Source organism: Anomalospiza imberbis, chromosome 8 (genome assembly GCF_031753505.1).
Source record: "Anomalospiza imberbis isolate Cuckoo-Finch-1a 21T00152 chromosome 8, ASM3175350v1, whole genome shotgun sequence".
NCBI lineage: Eukaryota > Metazoa > Chordata > Aves > Passeriformes > Viduidae > Anomalospiza > Anomalospiza imberbis.
In genome coordinates, this window is record NC_089688.1 from 739,008 (window position 1) to 762,685 (window position 23,678).

At 42.3% G+C, this 23,678-nt stretch overlaps 1 protein-coding gene and 1 long non-coding RNA gene across 2 annotated transcripts in view; one reads left to right on the top strand and one right to left on the bottom strand.

Annotated features, from left to right (window-relative positions):
• LOC137477705 (uncharacterized) overlaps positions 1-23,678 on the top strand; it is a 499,166-nt gene that overhangs the window by 350,408 nt on the left and 125,080 nt on the right. The window lies entirely within an intron of this gene.
• CTNNA3 (catenin alpha 3) overlaps positions 22,156-23,678 on the bottom strand; it is a 427,360-nt gene continuing 425,837 nt past the window's right edge. The window contains exon 18 of the mRNA XM_068196847.1: positions 22,156-22,541. Within this exon, the coding sequence (XP_068052948.1) occupies positions 22,254-22,541 (288 nt within the window). The 3' untranslated portion in view covers positions 22,156-22,253. The remainder of the gene's footprint in view (positions 22,542-23,678) is intronic.

Below are 23,678 nucleotides of genomic sequence, written 5' to 3' on the forward strand. Positions count from 1 at the left end.
AATACTTGCTTCTCATGTGAATGTGATGCTTGAAAGGTTTTAAGTACTGGAAATCTGGTCTTATTTTCCTGGGTTTTCTATTTCTGAATTACCACTGTTGTGCATTAGAATTTATCCAGTATTCTGAGCAGTAGACCTGTGTGTGGAGCAGAGCAACAGTGTAGGATATGGTTTTCCTCAGGCATATGGACAGAAATGAGAACTGAAAGAGATGGAAGAGCAGAACATCCCTTGTCCCTGGTGCTGGCATCACGGACTGCAGCAGGTCAAGGGAGAAGGGAAACTGCGTGTCCTCAATGAGGAGCTGCCATCTGGCTGCCTTGGGATCCAGATGTCACATTCCTTAGTAGTCAGAGAATGCAACAACTGTTTCAAGGTTTACTTGGGGGGAAATTCGGCTTGCAGGGACGAGGCAGATGTGAAGTAGACATAAAGATTTGGCAAGTAATTAGAAAAGATTGGATATTCTGTTTTATACTCTTCAGAGATTTGTTCGACCTGGTTTACTGTTATTACAAATCTTGGGAATATCCTTGAAATGTCAAATACGACAAAAATGTTGATGCCTTTTTACTACATGTGCAAAATGTTTGGGTACAGGCTTTTGAATGCTTTTTTTTAACACAGCAGTCTTTCCACAGAACTGAAAACTCTGTTGTTACTAAACCACTATTTTAACAGTGTGCTTTAATTTTAAAGAGTATTTACAACAGAAGTGTTTGCTGAATCATTGATGTCAGCATAATAATTAGCGTAACCAGGATCTAAGGACTGAATTTGGTATTACTCAGCAAAAAATACTTGTTCTGGCTGAGGAGGAAGCTGTGTGCATTGTACAGAATTCATTGTACATCAGAATGTGCTCTGCCTACAACAGAAAAAACAAAAAAAAAATCCATGTTCAGTTAAAAAGTTGAAAAAGTGGTGTTTAAATAATTATGTATCGCTGGCTGATGCTTTTTATCTACCCCACGGTTGTTCTGTAACAGAAATCAAACTGGGACAGGATTCACACCAGCTTTTGAAGTCCAAATAAATTTGATTTCAGCAGTAGAGGGATCATGATGGCAGTTCTGAGGCAGCATTGCAGTCTGGAGGGAGAAGCATTCATTTGCCTTCAGTCAGCCTGGGGCTAAACCTGGAGGTATCCCACCATCACTCTCATTGTCCTCAGAAATTTTCTTTCAACTTCTTGTTTGTATGTGTCCCACTTTGGGATCATCCCTGCCAGAAATGTTGATTCCACAATTTTTCACTTCACCTGGATACTCAGCACTGCTTCTGAGCCTCCACCCATGTGCAGCATTTGATCCTCAAATGGGCAAAACACCCCACGCCTTCATTTCAGCTGCTAGTTGAGCTGCAAGCTGGTTTGTTTGGGGCTTTTATTTCTCGTTGCAGTTGAGTGCAATTGCTGCATTTTGCATTCAGGTTGTAGTGATAGGAGGTTTCCTGGGCTTTGTTCCTGTGTGAAGGTCAGGTGTCCCAGGGGCTGTGTGCTCTTTGTGGTGCTGGCCCTGCTGGAGCTGTCCCTGAAGGTGCCTCTGGGCAGCCGTGGTGCCTCTGCTGAGTTAAACCTTGTAGCTGGGACATTGCTCTCTGCAGCCCTTGAACCCAGGGCACCCCTGCACTGGGACAGAACCTCCAGGGAAATTGCACTGTGGTTTACAAACACCTGCATTTTCACAAATGGGATGCAAAGGCTTTTTTAATCAGATTTGGCTGCCTACAGTTAAAAAAAATACATTGGATTTTGCACACTTGCTCCCTAACTCTAACCTTTTTATTATTAAAAATACGCTGCTCCTAGCCCTTTATTCTGTTGTCTCTGAGTCTTTGCCTGACCCTGTTTTAGGGAATGCTTTTGTGAGAGTCTCCTATAGGAGGCTTAGCACTAAAACATTCAAGTACTAGAACTCAAAAGGAACTTTTAGAGTTTTTCTAGATTCTAGCAAGAACAGAAAATGGGAAAACATTGGAGATGTTTTTATGTGAAAAAACTGATGTTTGGGATAGCAGTTTTCATCCAAAATTCCCTGTTTTCAAAAAGGAGATTGGTTTGTCTCTTGCAGTCTGTAGGAGGTTTACAACTGCATGATTTTAATCTCTTTATATAAAAAAAAATATTACTGACTCAGGGTCCTGCCTTTTTGTCAGCTTATTTCTTTGACAAGCTTCAGTTCTTACATGCGTAAGATAACAGGGTGTGAAGACTTGCCCTGATGTAGATAAGCAGCTCTATGAAATAAGAATTCCTGTACTGCCAAACTCCTTATTCCCTTTTTAAGATGGTTACACAGCCAGTCTTACTGGCCCACACAACTGAGGCCGGCGTTTAGACAATAGGTGATGTTAGTGAGTTACAGCTGGTAACTGGTGTGCTGCCTTCTCAGAAGGGGAAAATGTCTTGTGAAATACAGATTTTTGTTCGGTTTTGGATACTAAGGCACATATATGAAAAATCCCTTTGTGTTTGGTGATTCCTTCTTGTCTTGTTTTATTATGCAGTTTTCAAAACCTGATTGGTTTGGCCTGTGACCTTTACTATCCTAGGAAGTCCTTTGCCTCTGGCTGCATGTGAATCTGAAAACCTGGGTTTATTATCCTGTCCTGACCCGTGTCAGTTTGAAAACAGACTGCAAGATCATTATATTAAATTAGGCACTGCATATGTATTTATAAAGTAATATATAAATGAGTCTTGCAGTGGAGATATGCTTAATGAAAAACAGAAGCAATGTACCAACTCTCCATTGGGCAGCTTTGCATCTATCACAGTTGGTGTTACACCAGTTGAATTGTTTGTTCACCTTAATTTTTTGTGTGATGAAGAGACACAAAAAAATTATTTGGAACACTTGACATGCAGAAGGCAGCAGATGTACAAACCCAGCTTGTTACCATATGGTTCCAGCGTCCTTTGGCATGTTTCGTAGAAAGTTCAGATCCAGATCACACTGTCAAACATAAATTTCAAATAAATGCTTTCCTGCTTAATAAGTACATATCATTGCTTGCATAGAGCAGTCAGTGAAATATGGATGGATCCAGGTCACCTTTCTTTTCAGAGCTGCTAGAAAAGATGGGACTTGTGTTTATAATTGTTATTGTGTCCTTATGTTTTTTAACTAATTTAAACCCTCCAGAATTCCAGCCTCCTAGATCTACTTGACCAGTTGCTCCAACTTCACTCTTTCCTGTCTTGCATCTATCATTTTTACTTCTCTCTTTGCCATATGACTGTGTACTACACTTTGGGTTTTGGTTCTGATATTTATGGTGTATTAAGGGCATGGAAATGCATCACCATGGTTTCACCTTTTTTCTGTAAATGTTTCTCATCTGGCTTGTGTCCTTTGGAACTTGGCAGTCATTGATCTGTAGTATGGTAATGACGGTGACATCTGTCTGCAGACCATGGAGCTGGGACCAGAAACCTCAGTGGCTGAGCCTGAGAACCCAGCTCCATCCCGTGAGCTTTGAAGTGCTCTCCTGAAATCCACCAAAAAACTACTGAATTAGAGTGTTACACTTCATGTACTCACTTCATGGAGAGATACCACATGAAACAGAGCTTCCATGGCTTATATTTAATACTGGGTGTTAGTTCCAATATTGCCTTTTCTTTTCCTTTTTTTTTTCTCCACTCTCACTGATGGTATATTTTTATAAAAACAGATAAAGCCATGGTGTTACAGTTTTGGCTTGGCTGAGCCTCAGTGATCAGTTTGCCTTTCTGTGAAGCTAATGTTGAAGTTGTTGATTTTGAAGCTACCCCTTTCTCTGGGTAGGTAGGAAGGGAGGTAATTATTCAAATATTAGTCAATTGTTAGTGGTTTTGTTGATATGAAACCTACAAGACACACGGGCAACAGTATTTCAGTGTTACAGAAAGGAGACCAGTGGTCGTTTTTTCTATTCACACAGCTACTTCATATCACTAGCGGAAACTGCTTTAATTATCTGGTATTTTCTTCTTTATTCAATGTGACATAAAGCAGAATAGCTCCCATGACATAAATACATGGTTAGAGGATTTTTTAAATGCTCATTTTGTACCATACCTATTCAGACCTTTTGGGAATCTTGTTGAAAATAGTTTATGGGTTTGGATTTTGCTTTAAAATGGCAGTGATGGGAATTATTTTTATTAATGTCTCTACTAATGGCTAGAGATTCTAAGGTGGAAGTTGCAATTGAATTTCCGTAATTTGACCCACTGATTGTATTTTCCATGTTATTTTCATTTTGATAGCTTTTTCAACAAATAGTTGAAAAGAATGAGCTATTCACTTTCTTCTGTACAACAGCCAAAAATTAACTGTAAAGAAGAAAGAGACACTGATGAATGTGGTTTGGAGACAGCTGAGAAATACAGTATCCAGCCTGGACACTCATTCAACTTTGTACCAAGTTCTGTGGTTCCAGAGTAGCATTTTGCCAGATTTCCCTGAAGCCCTTGATATCATTGAGAGTAAGCTGACTTTGACAACAGAAAAACTCCCCTGTTGCCTTCTGTAGTAGTGAAAAATCTTAAGGGACAGTGGTAAATGTCATACTCTTTCAAAACACAGCAGCCTTAGGTGGAAGTAGTGGTGATGTTTAGGCATTTTCTTCCTGAGTATTTGATCTGTGTCCCTCATAGGAAAAACACTTTGATGAGAAAGCTCTCTGCCAGGAGGAAATGTTTTATAACCCTAGTTTTGCTCCCAGGCAGGAAGCCTGTGAGAGGTCAGTGGTTCAGGAAGAGGTTTTGTGCTGTTTCTAGTTCATAGTTATTTTGTTTAACTGTAGAAATCTGAACAATGAGAGCAAGTCCAGCCCTTTTTTTGCTAGCAGCTTTATAGTAGGAATCCATGCATGTGAGCACCAGCACTCGAGCGTGGGGGAAATGCAGGAGTTACAAGAGTTTAAAGCTGGCTTCAGACCGATGAGGAAGAATAGGGAAAAGTGCCCATTAAAGTATATCCTCCCATTAGAATCACAAGGGTTATAAAAATTTTGCATGTTAGGGATTACTTTTAATACATTTTGGCTTCTGCTGGGGGTGAAAGAATGTTAGGACAGAAAGGAAAGTCTAAGTTATGTGAGAGGAGCTGCTTTTGATATTGTGACTTAGAGTTTACCTTCAGTTTTAGGATATTTAATGAGCTCCTAAGTCGAGTTATCACCAATACAAATTAAATTGTTTAGCTGAATATATAACCTGCCAACAATGTTAGTTTATTGTTGCCATTTGTGTTTAAAGCTGGATTAGTCATGGTATTAATCCTTTGATCTAATTAATGTAATTTATTTCAAACAACACTGAAGCTAACTTATTGGTGTATTAATCTGACAATTATTTGATTTGGATACTGAATTTTTTATTAAGATTATAAGAACCTCCAGTATAATTAGCATTTACTGACATTGCATCTACTTGTTTTCACATGCATTGCCTAGGAATATTGTAGGTAGTTTCCTACAGTAAATCCCTCCCTTTCTCCTCCTGTAGGAAAAAAACACACCAAAGCAAGCTGGGGGAGCCTGTGTAGCTGCAGAGCAAAATGTCAATTCCTTGGCTGATGACTGAGCAGTGTCCTGGCTGACCCGGAGCCCGGGTCAGGAGAGCTCCTGCAGGGCTGGGAGCGCTCCCGGCTCTGCGGAGCTGCGGCCCAGGGACAGCCCGGGTGCCACTGAGGGGACACGGGACCAGCAGCTGCTGCTTTAACAGCATGAGAGCATTCTTGAGGGTCAGAAGATTTTGGGGGATGCAATTCCCAGTGGTTTTGCCTTCTCCCAGCACAGCTTAGTCTGACTGTATTTGCCGGACATTGGTGCGTAATCCTGAAAACTTCCACATTTAGCTCTGGCTTCCGAGAGGGTTACCTGGCTCACTGCTTGTGGAACTTGCAGCAGCAAATTCAGAGGGAAGTTGTGTAGGAGCAGGACACATGCAATGGGATTCTTTGCTGGAAAGTGGGAAGATATCCCAGAAAGAAATTAGTTCTGATTGAGGGATTTGCATACCCAATCCTTTAATCTGTGAGACAATCCATTCTCCATGAGAATTTCTCCTTTTTAACACACTTACATTTTTTGTTACCACTACAATTTGAGGCAGTGAATTCCAACATTATATGCTGAAAAAGAACCCTTCCCTTTGTTTTTGGATCTGTCACTTGGCAAGGTTACAGCAAAACACTTTTCTAAATATTGTGTCATGCTATAATAAATGCAAGTAGAGCTTTTAAAATAGAGATATCCAAAGTTAGGTATCTAATTTAATCTTGAAAACAACTGAAATTTCTTTCAGAAGTGCCTACATTTATGTCGAAAACTAGTGAGTCAAGTGTTTATTTCTGCTTCTAAAATTATATGTAACAAAATAAACGTAATTTGAGTTTTATTCAGTGGAAAATTCATTTTCGCTCTCTTCCTCACCAACAAGAAATATTATTTCTGAAGTTTGGTATGCCCATTTCCTATGCATTAATTTTGATGGGAAAAAATACAAATGAAGCATTTAAATTAAATGACGCTTCATTTTCTAATGGTATTTATGCCAATTTTCAATAGCTAATGCCAGTGTTAATGAAACTTGATTTCTGAGCAATTATGCAACGCATTTCATACTAGCAAAATGATTAATTACAACCCGTTGTTGAGATGCCAGAGTAACAGCTAACGCTGTGTCTGCATGTGGGGGTTTAAAATTCAGATGAAATTCCATAGTTTTATTAAATTCAGGCTGGACACTAAAGAGCAAAACCATAGAAGCATTTAAAGCAAAGGTGGCTACGGGTGAGATCTTTATTGCCAGCTGAAAGATCAGCATGGTACAGAGAACATTTCTCCAAAATTACCTCTGCCACTTACTGTCAATGTTGTTTGGGATGCTGCCTTCCAGCTGAACTGTTCTGCTCCAGTGCCTTGTTGCTGATCCAGTGCTGTGTCCTGAGACAGCCCAAAAGGACCCTCGCCTTCCCTGGGAGCTGCAAGAAGAGAGGAGAGAGCTTCCAGCAGGGCAGTGCAGGAAGGGCAGGAGCTAAGGAGGTCAGCACCTGCCATTTACTGATACTCTGCTCCAGCCCTGACAGGGGTTTCATTCCTTGGGGAGAAGGAAGCAGTCAGGTACTGTAGGGAGATGCTGTTCCACTACAGGAGTATTCTTTATGTACTGGAGCCTACAGGCTGAAAATTTAGATGGACAGTCTGCTCAGGGTTAACAGTTGAGTAATTGTTCCTTCTCATCCCAGATAGTAGTGTTTTATTTTACCTTTTCCATTCTTTATGTTCTTTCTTTGCAAGTAGTGCTTCCCCTAATGGCTTGAGAATAAATTGAATTCTTTTCCTGAATCATGTCACTCATGTTCATCCTCTGGTACTCATGCTCCTATCTAGGTGTTTAATCAATGGTCCAGAAGTCAGTCTGTCTTCTTTCTAATGCCTAGTCTTTTTTTCTGCAGATCCTTCCACCCTTCTCCCTGCAGCTTCATGACTTACTGTGTGTGTTCCTGCCTTCCTGGCAGCTGCCCAGCCGTTCCCTGCGCAGCTTCCCTCCATTATGATGTGCAGTCCAGCTCCTGAGTTCCTTGTGGTTTGCTGGGGAGTGAGGGGGGTTGTGTTACGGGGTTTTTGTTTGTTTTGTTCCCAATATTTCCCTTTTCTAACTCCAAGTTTTTTGAGGACTCAAAACATACAGGCTGCTCTTAGGGGTTTCTGAGTCACGGTTTTCACCTCATGCCTTTGATTTCTATTTTTATTTCCTGTATTTGAGGTGCATTGAATGTGCTGCGTTTAGTGGGTGGTGCTTCCACAATCCATTGAACTTTTAAAATGCACATGTAATTCTGTGCATTATTCCTGGTTTTCTGCAAATACATTTCTGCTTTGCTCTGTGCTACCAATTATTTAATATACCATGAAATGTTGCAGGAAAACTTGATGCAAGCATTCTGTGACTTCATTGCTAATGTATTCATTCTGAGGTGTATTAATCTATTCTACAAGCACTACAAGCTTTCCAAAGTAATTTGGCTTTTAGATTTCTTTAGGTTTAAACATTTAAAAAGGAAATTTTCCAATTAGCTGATCTGAATATACAGTAAGAGGCTCTGATTTCTGTGCTGCTTTATCACCATAGAAGAAATTTCAGTTACACTTCTGGTTATGAAACTTTGTTCTTAACTACAGACTGCAGTAAAAATTCAGCAACATATTTAGTATCTGCTTTCATTTCTAAAGAACACAGAAATCTTTCTCAGTTTGATGTAGCTGAGTAGCTGGCCATTCCAATTTGTAATTACAGAAGGTCACAGTAGAACATCAGTAGTGCTGAAGTATTCCACTGTGAATACTGGGGGGAAAATGCCTCTGCTAAGACTTGCTTTATAAAGGAAGTAAGTAGTGTCTATTTAAGAAGCTCTAGTCATGGAAGTGTGTAAACATAAGCAAATTAATTTCATTTCCTTTTTAAAATAAGATCTCAGTAAAAGAGGTGAGGCTGAAATGTTGTTATTTGACCTGCTGAGTTTCTTTACATTAAACTTAAAGGGTAATTGATCAGGAAGATATAAAAAAAATCTTGTGTTCTCTGGAGTGTTTCTGAAGAGATGCTGATGAATGAGGAGTCAAGAGGACAGCTCAAACACTCATCCACAGGGAGCATGCAAGGCTAGATCAGGGTTATGTTCCCACTGGGTGTCGGGACACTTGAGTGTAAGGTCTTTTCTTCTGCTGGCTGAAGTCACCTTCTGAAATCTGAACGTCACCTTTGATTTTGCCAAACTCTGCTTGCGCTGCTATTTCTATATTTAGTCTTTATTCAATAAATAACATAAAAATATTGGGCGTAGGACATGGGTTTTAGTAGAGGTAGGTACAGGCTGGCTGTAGTTAGGTAGTTCTAGAATAGTACTTCTTTTTTGTTATGCAAATCTCCCAAGTATAATCCATTTACAAGCTTTGCAAAAATCACTGTTTTACAATCCATGCAACCTCTGCTTTCGTTGTCTGAGCCTCCCATCAAATATGCATATCTGTGGAAGCTGCTCCACTTTCCACAGTAAATTGTATATATTTACAGGCTCACAGAGAAAGAGAATTTAGATAAGAGCACACTCCATGGATACAACAATTAAAAGTCATGCCCCTGTCATGGTGTTCACTTGGTTTGTTTGATTTAACTCACTGTGGGACAGCTTTGAGAAAAAAGACTAGTGTGGTTGTCAGTGCAGATCAAGCAGAGAGCTGTATCCTGTATTCTGGAGCAGTTTTTGAAGGAAAATCTTGAGGCTGTGAAAGCCCCTGGAATTGCAGTGGTACCCATGGGCAGGCCTTGGCTGGAAGCTGGATAAAATCAGTCTGGTGTGCTTCATACCCATCCTTTCTAGTTCACATTGAGATAAAGATTTTTAGGGATTTTTTTAGACTAGCATGAACAGAATTTGTAGTGTTGGTTCCTATATTTGTGTAGATTATTGGTTTACATTAGATTTCTCATTAAAATTCTGTGCTTATAAAGACAATTTGGAGTTAATTGTCTTGCATTTTCAGTGTGTAAAATAGTGCAAGAAATTATTTTTTTGTTTCCTAATAATTCAAAACATTGCAATAGTCTGGTTTTTCAATCATAGCTTCACCATAAAAATTGCCTTATTAAATATTTCTTATAGTCAGTCATAAACTTCTGAGGAATAGTTCTCAGCTGCAAGTACTGTATCAATGCAGGACACAATAAATAAATAGATAAATATTTTTGAAAAAAAAGTGAATCTTTCTGTAGAATTATAAATCTGCCTTCAGTACTTTCTCTACCTTCTCTTGTATGTACCACCCAATTCAGCTTGTTAAGGACTGCTGGCATATGAGAGCTTTTCTTTACAAGATTCTGTTTCAGTGTTTCCCTCCATAGAGAAGACTGGTATTTTCTGGCCTTCTGAACCAGCAATTCTGTTTTCTGAAGCAGAAAATTAAGTTTTTTTCTTCCTTATTGTGAAGAAGACAGTGTGTGTCTCATATTCATGCTAGACTGTCCTGACATACCAGGAGCAGCAAATGTGAAAACAGTGTGTCCAAGCACCTAGGACAGCAGAACACTGTTTTCTAGTGGAATCTCTATCAGATGCAGGTTCTGATTCTTATTCATACCAAGATACCTTTCAATTGCTCTGCCAGTGCCAGGAGCTGTCCAAGGTAGAAGGTTAATTTATATTCTGTGGCAGAAGCACCCAGGCCCTCGCACTGGAATTCCCCCTCAGTGGACTTCATCTTCACAGCCCTGACAATGGATTTTCAGATTATGCTGCTCTGGATGATCAGCTTAACATTATGTTAGTGCTATTGTTGGGGCTTCTCCGTGTCCTGAATCCAGGACAGATCCAGGAGCATTTATTAGAAAAGGGTAAAATATTGGGTCAATGCACAGTGATGTTTGGGCACAGTAGTTTTTCCTGGGGTACGTCCTATAGCTGTACTGTCAACCTGCCCAGTAATGTAATTTCTCTCTCCTGATGGATGTTATTCAGCTTCTCCTGTAATTTAGTTTGGGATAACAGGTACAGAATAGTGCCTTGGACTGGGAATGTGGGCTGCCAGGTGTAGTGTGTCACATGAATGACACAGGTTACTTGTAAAATTTACTCCAGTGCATTATTGTCCTAGTTTGCTTCTCAAGAGGTGGCACAGCCCATGGCCTTTGTGTTTTACTTAGCTAAAGGAAATAAAGGTAACTAACTGGATGGTTGATTGTATGGTATCTTTAATAAATATGACATTTACTTGTTAAATACTGAAGAAATTTTAATGTCTTTCTAAAGACTAAGTACTTTGACTTCCTGTCATCTCCCTCTGCTCTCTCTTCCGCTCTCCAAAACAGGCCAAAGTTTAATTTTTTTATCGCAGTCTATTCTCCTATCTTGCTTAGAACTTACTGTGAACTGTAAGAGCATTTCCCTTGTTCTCCAGCCATCAGTGAATCACCGGTGTGCAGCCCTGCCACATTGCGTTAAGCTCGTTAGTCATTCTTTGTGCCTTTGTCTCATCTTATGAGGGATTTCATCTAAGGGTTTTGGTTTATATGTTGCTGTTCTTCAGCTGAAATAAGCTCTCTGTGGCTTTCTCCTCTTCTGTTGTTTGTGTGCTTGTGAAACAGGGTACCGAATAAACTTTGTTATGGGAGAGTCAGAAAAATGAGCATGGGGATGATAAAATTTCCTGGTACTTATAGCAGGGAACATTTAAGTCACCCCAGCAATGGTGGGGTGAATGCAAACTCTCACAAGGAACTATGGAGAGTAAAACCTCTTTCCTATATAAAGGCAGAAAGAATGAAACTTGCCTTTCAAGGTGCTGACATATGGAGTAAAGTAAAAACTGTTTGCAGCGGCAAAATCAGTTTTGCCTTAGCCTTTACATCAATTTTGAACGGCTTTACAGAAGTGAATTACATACAGTTTTTAACTACATCACTTGTGTTGCTTTAAATATAAGTCTCAGGCCAAGTGACTTTCCCAAGACCATACATTAAAAAGCTGATAGAAGAGTCTTAAATTGTACCTCATTCTCTGGACAACAAATAAGCTTTAGCACAAAATTTTGGTACAGAATAAAATATAGTTTTTATATGTGCATATTAAAAACCATAAAGTCATACCATATTTTAATAATAAAATGTACCATATATGGGGTTATTCTTTGTACAGTCTAATTAATGTGAAAATAACTGGATGTGGCCAGAACACATGGACAGAGACTCATTCACTCCATTCATGTCCAGTCTCCCTCCTCCAACCGTATGAAACACTATAGGGTGAATAAAAGTGGTAGTTTTGCGACTGTGCTGCAATGTTAGGACAAAAATTAATTTATTTTGCTTTGGAGATGCCAGGTGCCTTCTGAATGTGGTATTTAGTGATCCTGCAAAGACAATGGAAAAAGCAAAAGGGATGTCAAGAGAAAATCCATCTGTAGAGGAAAAATCAATGTTTTTAAATCATTTCAGTTTCTCATTTTAAAAACTTCATTACATCAAATTCTATTATAAAAATCCACTTTCTCAATATAGGAAATCATTGAAAGAAGAAAGTTCAACTGGATTAGATAATTAATTTATCTAAGTCTTAAGATGTTGCTGGAGTTTTTTTCAATCAGCTATAACAAAATTACAGAAGCTCATTTTATCAGTCCAGATACAGTCTCATGCACAGAAGATTTATCCGAACAAGTCAATCTGGTCTGTACTTCTTATGAATTCATACTGAACTAATTCATCATCCCCAAAACACAGCAATTTACATGTTAGCAGGAGTTCACAGAGGTATAATATGCTGCCAGCCTTTTGTTGCTGTGTGTTTAATAGCAGTCCTTGTTGGTTTTGTTCTCCTGCCTCCTGCAGTGCAATGCCCATGGCTGTCCCGTGCATATGCAAGGGCTCTCTTGGTGGTGGTGACAGTGGAATGCTGCTGTGCCACCCTGAAGCTCCCGGCTTCGCCTGCCCGGCCGAGGCACGGTCAGCTGTAGGGGACACTCCCCTGGGTCTCGAGGAGATTCGGGGAGCGGCTAAGACAGAGCGCTGCGCTGTCTGCCTTGTAAGGAGGAGAGGTGGCATCCGAGGAGGCAATGAGGGAGTCGACTCGAGGCCAGGGAAAAAGTCTCAGGTTTAATCCGAGCTCCGGGGAGCTCTGAATGCCATTGTCCCCAACAGCCGAAAGAGCCCCTGAGCCTTTCACAACAGCTCAAATACCGGGGCGGTGACCAGGGGGAAGGGATGCCCACCACCCAGTGGGGGGATTCGGGGGAATGGAAGGCGGAGGGACAGACAGACACACAAACTAATGGGGGAAGTTCAAGGGAGGGACCCCTGGCCCTCATCCACTCACTCGATGGCCAGGGTGGAAGATTCTGGGAGAGTGGGATGAGGAGCTGAGTGATGGACAGGGTGCCAGGGAGGGGACAGGGGAATGTCTGAGCATTTTCAGGGAGATTGGCATTGAGGGAAAGGCAGGAAAGCTCGGGGTGGAACCATTGGGGGAGAATGGGGGAAGGGGCAAACCATTACAGAACTGTCACAGAGATATAAAAACGCAGTACAACAGTGAATGAGCCGGGTGTGAGTGCTGCTCTTGTAAAGAATAAAGTTTCCAGGTGTTCCCCAGAGAGGCAGGCAGGGCCTTCCTAGTTCCCATGGTAACACTGGAATGACTGCTGGCTACCGATATTGAAATGTTAATTGCTCTGTTTGTTTTCTCTAAACTACCCAAAGATAACCTGCCTTCCCCCCCACCACACCAACATTCTGGGACTAACATGCAAATAAGAAAACCCCCTGGGATCATGGGAGTATTTTTTGGGGATAAAGACACCCCTAAATAAAGAACTAAACACAGTAGAGGGGGATAGACAAATGCCCTAGCCGAAGAAGAGGGAAACACAACCTGTGATCAACTCTTGTCTGTCACCATCACCTAAAGCCACTAGACTGGGGTAGGCTGGGGCAAATGGAGACAGGAGAGAGAGAGCCCATCCTGGGGCTGCCACCAGGGAAGGAGCGGAGACAGCTGTTTTTCTGGACTTCAGCAACAGACTCTGCACTCCACGCCTCCTCACTCTTGGGCCACCGGTTGTGCCACAGGGAAGAAGAAGGGAGAGCTGCTGCTCTGGACTTCAGTGACAGACCCTGCACGCCTCCTTCCTTTTGGCCACCTGGGGAAGCTACAACAACAACGGGGGCGAGCTCTGTTCGGGACCCCTGTCCAGCTGATCTTTTTAATAAAATAGCTGAACATTAATAAAGGCATTAGCCCTGTTCATTTCACTCTGAAGGCTGGAACAGAGCCCTGGGTACCTCATGCTGCTGGGACCGGCCTGGGGCAGGGCTGGGAGCTGCTCCCTCCACATGCCCAGCCTGGCCCCTCACAGCCCTTCCTTGCACGGACATCCCGGCAGGACTGCCTGCATTCTGCATCCGGCAGGCACTGCTTCTTGGAACTTCCCTGCTGTGCTGCTTATCTGTTACATCATTCCCTGCCTGGCTAAGAGAGAAATGGCTCCCTCAGAGATTCTGAACTAAAATACAAGTACAAATCTGATGGTTGCTCTGCTTCTGGGGAGAGCTAAACTTCAGAGATCAGAGTGTTGAAAGCAGTGTCTCCAAGACTCAGAGACAGCAGTACAGAAGTAGGAAGCCACAGAGAGGTGGCTGAGGTCTTTAAAATACTTCTGATTGTCCCCTTTGTTACTGTAGCTCACAGGAGAGAGCTGGTTTCCTTGAGGCCCCTGTAAAAAGAGATTGCAGTGCAGTGGCTTCAGGAGTCCAGTGAATGATTTCTGGTTTTAAAGGAGAAATCTTGTTTTCTAATCTCTGTCTAAAAGTCTTGTTTTCTTTTATGACATGTTTTGCCATCTGTTCTCAGAGCACACAAGTTTAAGGATGGGAATTTTGAAAATATAACCTTATTCTAAACAAGGGAATACTATTGCTGTTGCCAAAGCACAGACTGTGGAGAGAACTTTGGCCACTGCAGTTAAGGTTGTTGACTTCATAGGTGGAGCCTGTCCTGTTTGCAGTCTAAGGTTTTGAGTGCTTTGTAAGCTCTTCTGTATGTGCTGCTTTAATTCTTTAGCGTTTTGCTACTAATCCTTCTTTTATCCTCCCTTTAGGGTATCAGAATCTTTAGGCATTACAGTGGGCAATTAACACAGCTTGCCAAAACAGCTTGGCACTTGAGTAAAAAAGGTTGGAGTCTTACTGCCGGGGAGGCAGTGTGGGAATGATAACAATTAGGCTGAAGCTGGTCAGTGGATCTTTCTTTCATTTAAGGAGAGCTAACTACAAGGGAAAATCTGTCTAGAAGGGAAAAAGAGGTATGTTGAAGAAATATGGGGAGTTTATCTCTCTCTCTGTCCCTTAGGTTAGACAAGCAGGAGGGCATGAGCAGGTTGGGATCATAATGATTTCACAGGACAAAGGAAAACCTTGCACTCAAGAAGCAAGGATGGAATTCAAGTAAATGTTGGACATGTATAAATAATAGAAATATTAAAAGCATTGCAAAGTGATCTGAGTGCTGTTCCAGCTCATCTGCTTCTAGCACGTTGGCCCATGAGAGTGTTTGTTATCCAGTGCTTGGGGATATGTCAGTCCTAGCACTGCCTTTTTCCTCAGTGACAAGTAAAATGTCCCTTGAGTTCCTTTAAGAGCAGTCTGGTGAAAATGAAAAGTGAGCTTCCTTAGGAAGGAAGGCTTTCAAAATCCTTACTGCATGCTGACAATGAACTGGTGGCCTCAAAGTGCTGAGTACAAGGTGGGCACGTGTAGGAGGAACTCCATACCAAGAAACACCCCCAGAGGCATTTCTGGAGGAAAGCAGTGCTTCTGCCCCCTTGGGACATGCTGCCTTAATAATGGAATTACAAACCAGAAGTTTTCCATGTTTTATAAATATCACTTTTCCATTTCTCCTCCTTTCCCCTGCGCTCAGAAAAGGGCACACATTCTCTCCTGCAGCAGCATTCCCAGCACAGAGGAGAGCTGGGATGGTCACTGGCACCCACACAGAGTGTTCTGCCGGCCCACAGGCTCCACGCTCCAGGCGAAGGTGCCAAAGAGGGAGTGGGCACAGCTGGGAAGGCCCTAGGAGACTGCTGTGAGCTGGGCAGGGGGAAGGTGGTGCTGTGCCCAGGTGGCACAGCAGCTGGAATTGTTAGAGGTCCTGGAACAGGGGCGGAGGAGACTGGCACATTAAAGTTTTGCCTCCATTAGATACCCAGCTCCAGAGCATTATAACAGACTGGATTTCAAAAAAACTAAACTTCTGTTTTGATCACAGACTGAACCCATTTTATCGTGAGATCAATATCTGGGAATATCTAGCACAGGCAGTGTCTTACATACAAGCTAAAAAAGCAAAATCGAATAGAGAAGGCCTGGGACAAGAGGAGTGAACACAAAATAGTTTGGCAGGTTTGAGTCTTGAATTTCATTGCAGTGACAGGGTTGTCTATACTCTGCTTATTTTTAGCCAAGATTATGAGTTTAATTCACAGTAACTACTTCAGATGGAATCTCCAGGATGGATACAGTCCCTGAAATGTTAGTACATTTGTATGTGCTGTATTCATTCCAGAGCCCTGAGAACAAGAGGTTCTTCCAAGGGGGAAATAAGGAAGAGTAGATGAAGGACATGATGCTGGGGGAAGTGAAGCATCTTAGTCATTCTTGTTAACATAACAACTACTTGTCTTGAAATTATATTGGCTTGTGTAATGCTTGCAGCTAGACAGAAATGATTTCATTGATAATAGAGCTCATCCTAAGCCAAAAAGTTGTCTCATTTCCCTTTCTTTTTATAGTATAATAGGTATGAATATCCTATTCAAGCCTTTCCAAGGTTTGCAGACATAATTATTCTCTGCTTATTTTTAACTGCTGGGGGCTTAAGCTCTAGTTTGCTTTCTGACTGACTAGATGCAGTTGCTATACTTTTGCCATAAGATGCAGCCATATTTTCCCTGTCAGAGTAATTCAAAAGCAGAAAATTGAGGCTGAGTGTCTGAGATGCTGCACCTTTATAAAGTGAAACATCCATGTACTTCTGTGTACTTGCAATGAATTCTAACAACTTCCATTTATCAGTAACTAAATATTATGTAATTATATAAATACATTTAACTATAAATATAGCTGCATATTAAATTATATCAAAGATAATCACATTGATTTATGTTATTTTTATTTTATGAATGTGTTATATTAGTCACTACTAATGCATGTTGTAATAGAGAAAAAATGCACAATAGGTAAATTATATAATTATATCAATAGATAAATAAGAGAGGGCTATTTTTATGTCAGCCAAGGGCAGAGATCCCCCAAGCATTAAGGTGGCCATATTAAGGGCTGATGGTTTGCAGTGCGAGCTTGGCATCTGCCTCTCTGTGTTTACTATTTCTGTGTGAAGTCTGTGGCACCTGTGTAGTCCACACAGAATCACAGAATGTTGAGAGGTTGGAGTGGACCTTGAAGACCATCTTGTCCAACACTTGCCACTATCCCAGACTGCTCCAAGCCCCATCCAGCCTGGCCTTGGACACTTCCAGGGATCAAGGGGCATCAGAGTCTCCCTGGGCAACCTGTGCCAGGGCCTGACCACCCACCCGCACCCCACATCTAACCTGCATGTCCCCTCTGAATTTGTACCCAGGATGTAAAGTAGCAGAGCTCTAGTCCTCTCTTTTCTGTCCTCAACTTGCTCCTAAGTGCAGATGAGCTAAATATAAATTGTGCAATATGCACCCAGATGTTCTCTGAGAGAAACCAATGCAAACCTTCCTGACAGCAAGTTGCACTGGTTGTTTACTTATTTTTATTTGAGGTTCTAAGGACCACACCCCCAGCAAGCTGCAAAGCCCCAACCCTCAGTGATGACTGAGAGGACTAGAGTGGGTTTGTAGAGGGAGTGGAAGGAAGAAAAGAGCCTTTTGCTGTTTTGTCCTCTTTGGAAAGCCTTTACTCCAGGGAGATTCTGCTTCCCTGGACAAATCATTGCTTTAAATTACTCTTCTTCCACCAGAGAAGCTAAAAAGCCACCAATAAAGTTTCTCCCGTTCTCTCAGCCATGCAGGCTGGTTGAGAATGGTACAAAGTGTGGGAGCAGTATCCTATCCTGTTTCCATCCAGTGAGGGAGCTCTGGGAACTAAGCAGCCAAGGCAATGAAGGCTTGATGGAGCAGAGAGCACCAGCTCCTTTAACCCTGCACCCCCTGGAAAGAGCAGTGCCTGACCCACAGATCCTGAGCTGTGGGGTATTGGCAGCTGGTCATGTGCTGCCTGCTATGAGGGAAACAGAAAACTTCAGCAGAAAAGCCAATGGCTCTAAAGTGACCAGGCTGATAAAAGATTTGAGGGTTGAGAGGAAAACATCATCCTGCACAGGGCATCTCTGTGGTCTCCAGCCTGCTTTAACACAGTCATTTTCACCATCAGGAAGTATACTGTGAATATTTCCTATCCTGTAAAAAGCTCCTTAAAAAAAAACCTCTTCGATCCACCTCTTGCAGTGCAAACTTTCATCTTAACTATTGCTTTTAGGCTGGAGCCAGAAATTAGTTCCTCAGCTTCCAGTTCCTTGGACCATAGCAGCACATTCCTCCTGTTGATGAGGAACATCAGGGGCTTTAAAGTATTTTCATGGTTTGTTTGCCATTTCTGCTTTGGATGTATTTTTTCTTTATGCCAAGAAAGTTTCCAGTGAGTTGTGGTTTATGATTTGAAAGGTGGCATTTTTCAGTGCAGCAACACCATTTCCAGTGCACAACACAAAATCCACAGCTTTTTAATTAACACTGCTGGTGCCTTTTCTTCCCTTTAAGAAGTAGTTGTGCAAAAACCAAGCCCACTGATCACCTTGGGGAGAGAGAGAGTGATCTGCTTGACCTTTAATTATTATTTAATTACTCATATGCTAAGTTGCCTCTACTGGACAATATCAGATGAGTGCTTTTGTTGCTCTTCCCAGCCCCCCAGGAGCACTAGGGGGTTCATTACCTGTTGTAACCTGGCAGAGCTCCCTCAGCATTCCAGGCACGGCCGTGAGATGCAGAGGATTCTGTGGGGGAGGAAAGGAGGTGGGAGCCCAGCAGAGGGCTGGGGAGGGTCCCTGGGGCTTCGGGTGTCGGAGAGCTGCTGGCAGAGAGGGGAGGCGAGTGCTGCTTTTCCAGGCTGTTGGGATGCAGAGCTGTGAGGCAGGAACAGGCACCAGCCCCTCGCTGCAGCCACAGCTCAGGCAACAGGGGTTTATGTACCTCATTTCCTGAGCCTAACATACTGGCAACTCCCCAGAGTTCAACTAGGAGTGATAGTAAAAGGGTTTTAAAATCATGAGGATTTGGGGAGTTAGAAGGAAAATTAAGCTTAGTAGGCCCTAGGAAAATACCCTGGGAAAGTATAGGCCTTGTACTTGCTAGAACTGCACCTGTGTAACTGGTATATGATAAATGATGGAATTGTTAGATGTGATGATTGTTTAGTAATTAAATATAATTACTGTTTAATCATAAGAATAATCATGGCAAATTGTGGTCAGGGGCTTGAGAAAGATCACGAGAATTGCATGCTTGGATAAAGTCAATGTATACAATAGAACAATATAAGTTTCATAATTAATATGTAAGTTATATAACGACAGAATATAAAATATGTTCAGCTCAAAAGCCATGTTGGAGTCAGATTTGGGTCTGTACCCCTGATTCCCAGAGCTCTGCAATAAAAGCACCTGCATATAATCATATCCCGTGATGATGTGTGCTCCTGAACGCTAACAGGAGCAATACACAAGGGGTAAGTAATATCTGGAAACAGAAATAGGTTTTACATAGAGTTTTATTATCTACTGCTGATAGGGACTTTTTTTTTTAATCAAAAAGAAAACTTTTAAAGGCTCATGAAAGAACTTTCTATGTCAACATACTTTTCTCAAATGCTTCAGTTGTGGACTCACAGAGGATAAAGGACACAAGCCTTTCAAAAATCACTGCAGGACTTTTAAAATACCATGCCTGGCCTGATGTCAGGCTGCCTAGTTGTGTTCTTTAGTAGAGATGCAGCTATAGAGCTTCCCATGTGGTACCAGGCTATGTTGGGAAAAAAAGCACATTGGCTGTTTATTAAAAAAAAAAAAAAATTCAACAGCTTTGGGATTCATGGAAATGATGCAAACTCTCAAACGAATGGGTTCCAACAATGGGACTCTCTAGTGCTTTACTGAAAATTTTTAATACAAAAGTGCCTTCAGTCATCCATCACACTCTGCTCCATGATGTGGTAATGGGGAGAGGCCAAGGCAGGCTAATGAAATAATCTGAGCTGCTGAGGTGAGAAAGCTGCAGCTCTGCCAGGCTGAGGGCACAGTGTGAGGGGATGTGCTGGTGAGGGGCAGGCAGAAACTGGAGGAGAAGTTATGCTCTGAAAGCTGGGCTAGCAGGGAATGAGGAGACTGCAGGAAGAATGAGGAGCTGCTTGGAATAACACTTACCGAGCAGTTCATCCTCCTTCAGAATTCTCCCTCGTGGCAGGGAAGTGGTGCTTCCCAGATTGGCTGAAGGGTGATGAGCTGGGCTTTTTACAGCTCCAGGACCCTCTGCCTCCTTAGCCAGGAATAAACTTTTTCACTTGGGATTTAATTTAACCCAAGATAAATTTAGTCTAGATTTGATTATTGCTCTTTTGGCTCTTCTCAACAACCTGCAGTGGGTTTCAAATTCCTTGTTCATTTAGAGGGTGGGTTTTGTGTAATAAATTGCTGTGTTGAGATCAAACTGGCTACCAAGCATAGCCAGGGAAGGAACAGAGACTGGCAGTGCAGGAAGTGAAGCAGTAAAATGTGCTTTAGTGACACTGGTGCTGGAAAACCTCTCCTGTAGAGCAGCTAATGGGGCACACACAGTGTGCTGGAACGAACAGAAGCTGATGCTTCTGTGAGCACACCTGGCAGGCCTTGAACTTCAGACACACTGAAAAAATCCCACAACACTGATGGCAGCTTCTCAGAGGTGTACATGCTTTTTTTTATTAATAATGTGGTACCAAGGCATTAGTTACAAATGTTTGAGATCAAGGTGACCAGGATCAAAGGTGTAACCAGGAGACAGGAGGGTTTCAGGACAGTCACACCCCCAAAGCAGCTCACAAGGCTGTGTCAGCTCACCTGCTGCCTCTGGAGCCCTAGGAGGAGCAGCAAAGCCAGGAGACATTATTGACATCTTGCTGCAAACATGCTGGAGGGAACTGGGCTTGGAAAAAGGTGATTTTCTTCCAAACTTCTCCTTTTGTTTCATTTAACTGATTGCAGGGTTAGGGAAGGTGGAAGAATGATCTGTGGAATTTTTAATTCATGAGCACTATAGTTTCATGGGGTTTTATAACCAACAGCCTAGAAATTACTCTGCCCCAGCATCCTGAGCTTACACACATAGCAGCCCCAAGAGGAAAGGCACAGTTTAGGGTTATTCCTGCTGCCCACACTGGGCTAGGTCAGGCACTGCTGTGCTAGCATGGAGCAGTGGCCCAGAATGTGGAGCCATCCCATTATGGCAGTCAGTGACACACAGGTAGCTCTGGCTTTTCAGGGAGCCCTTTCACCTTAACAAATGTAGAAGGCCATGCCGAAGGATCTACAGAATGGCCAAGCAAAGATATCTTGAGTAACAAATGTAGTCTGGGAAGAATTCATGACATGGCAAAAAAACAAGTTAGATCCTTCTAAAAAAATTAGTCCAAGTGGATTTCAGATGCAAAAGTATTTAGAAAAAACTAGTTTTTCTTAAGTACATTGCAGAGGTCTGGACCAGCAGTATTTACCTTCATTACACACTTTGAGTGCAGCCATTCAGCACTCACTAGCACAGTCCTGCATTTAGGAAGTCTGTCAGAAGTAACTTAATTCCCTACAGTTGCTTTGGAAAAGTCTCCCCAGTCCTAAGATGCAAGATATGTATTTCACACACTGGTCTCAGAATAATGATTTATTTCAAAGTTTTTCTTTCGTGCAGCAATTAGGAAAGTTTTTTCTAGTTAATGTCTGATTTATCTGAACTGCCAAATACAACAGCCAGCAGATACACAGATTCCTGTTCATGTTTCTAAAGGCCTTCTAAAGAGCTGTCACCCCTGCTGGCTTGTAGCCAGTGCTTTCTTTACTACATTATTACATCCACATTGTTCCAACACTTTGGGTGTTTCATCTCACATTCTCAAGCTTACATTTCCAAGGCATGGTCTTGGCCAAGGACAAGTCTTTGGATGCTGCAGTCTGGACCCAGGTTTAGGGCTCAGACTCCAGGCTCAGCTGGGCAGCCCAGCTGAGCTGGTCACGGGGTGACAATGCCCATCAGGGACCTGGCCCAACAGCACCAGTTAGAAATCCCGTGTGTCACAAAACAGAGCCACGGCAGTGGGGCCTCTCTCACCCCTGCTGAGGGAGCTCCTAAGGCCTGGTGACTGCAGGCTGGCTTTGGGCATTGGCACATTGCTCCCTCCCAGCTGCAGCATGGGCCCGGCTGTGCAGAGACACCAGAGCTTGTCACTGCAGGAGAATCACTATTGTTTTCAACTGTGTGCTTCTAACTAATCCAACAGCATTTTCTAATAATTTAAGCAAGTGTTATCTTACAGACTTAGAGCAAAACATTGACATATATAATTATTAAGGGGGGGGGGGGGGAAGATGAAAAATCATGGGAAATTCAAGATAGGAAAACATAGTGGCAAAATATCAGACTATTTCTCTGCCTCTGAATTCACTCATCACTTGCACAGGATGGATTCTCTTCTTTGCAGAACCTTTTCTGACAGCAGCATAGATTTCTTCTGGCTTCTCTCTTTTAATCAGGGGCTTCTTTTCTGGAGCCTTCATTCTCCACATCACAACTGGATGTCGTGGGCCAGTAGGACTCTGAATCTTGATAATCTTTGTGGATGCAATATAGGACATCTTCACTGTCTGCACCACAGAATTCATTAAGTTTTTGGCAGCCTGAATTAGTGAAGTGACGCTGTCCAGCTGTAATAGAAACAGAAACACCAGCCTAGAAGTCAGTGTGCTTTTAACCACAGTAGGCACAGGAATAAACACCAGTTAAAAAGTAAGACTACCAGAGACTAAACCATAATTCCAACATTTTCCTTTCGTGTGTTTGATCACTGTGCTCATGCTCTGCTGCTCAGATTTATTGTGATGTATGGAAATTTGTGCTGGTGGAATATATAAATGCTTTGGAAGATAATGCTAATTGTTTGGGTTTTTTTAACAGGAATTCATAATGCTTGTCTGCAGGGTCCTACTGCAATTACTGCTGATGGGTAATGAAACCAACTTGAAGAAGAGCTGTTAAAATGTGACCCCTTGCTTCCTTTGTTTCAGCATTAGGTAAGGCCTCCAGCTGCTCCTGTCCCATTCCAGGCTCCCACAGGTGCTCAGGAGCACTGCTGGGATACTCTGAAGTGTCTGGCTCTGGCTCTGTCAGAGCTGCTGAACCTGTTCTCAGCAGCCAAGGTTTGTATGGGATATTAAAAGTGGGATAACCCACAGAAATCCCAGTGACTGTGTGGCCTCTCCAGCTGCTTGGGGAGTGCCACCCAAGGGCAGAATGCAGAACAAAGCCCATCTCCTTCCCCAGCTTCCAGCACAGCCGTACCAGTGCCACAGCAGGGGTGTCTTCTGTCACTGCTCATGGACAGGAAACAGGAACACTGAGGAAGCTCTCTAGGGCTGGGATGGAAAAATAGAAGGATTACTTTTCAAAATGGAAGAGCTTTCACACTTCACCTTCTAAACATCTCCTTTGCTGAAACATTTGTGTAAAAGCATTGAAGCCACTTCTCTGAAGGGCTGTCTGTGGGTTTAGTGGCAGAGTGATCCTGTCCTCTGCCATCCAGCCCAACCCCAGAGCCTTGGACAAGGCACAGATTTACAAATGGGGTTATTAGGAGAGGTTTGAGGACCCTTTGCCAGATCAAACAAATTGATCAGGTCTCTCTCACCTGATCAATTTGTTTGATCTGGCAAAAGGAGAAGTCGAGAGAGGTTGTGTTATTATTGTGTGTCTTCATTCTGATTGTCTAATATAAATACAAATAAGACAGAAATAAAAAATTCAGCCAAGAGGCTGGATTTAGTTGCAATTTGGAAATGCCTCTG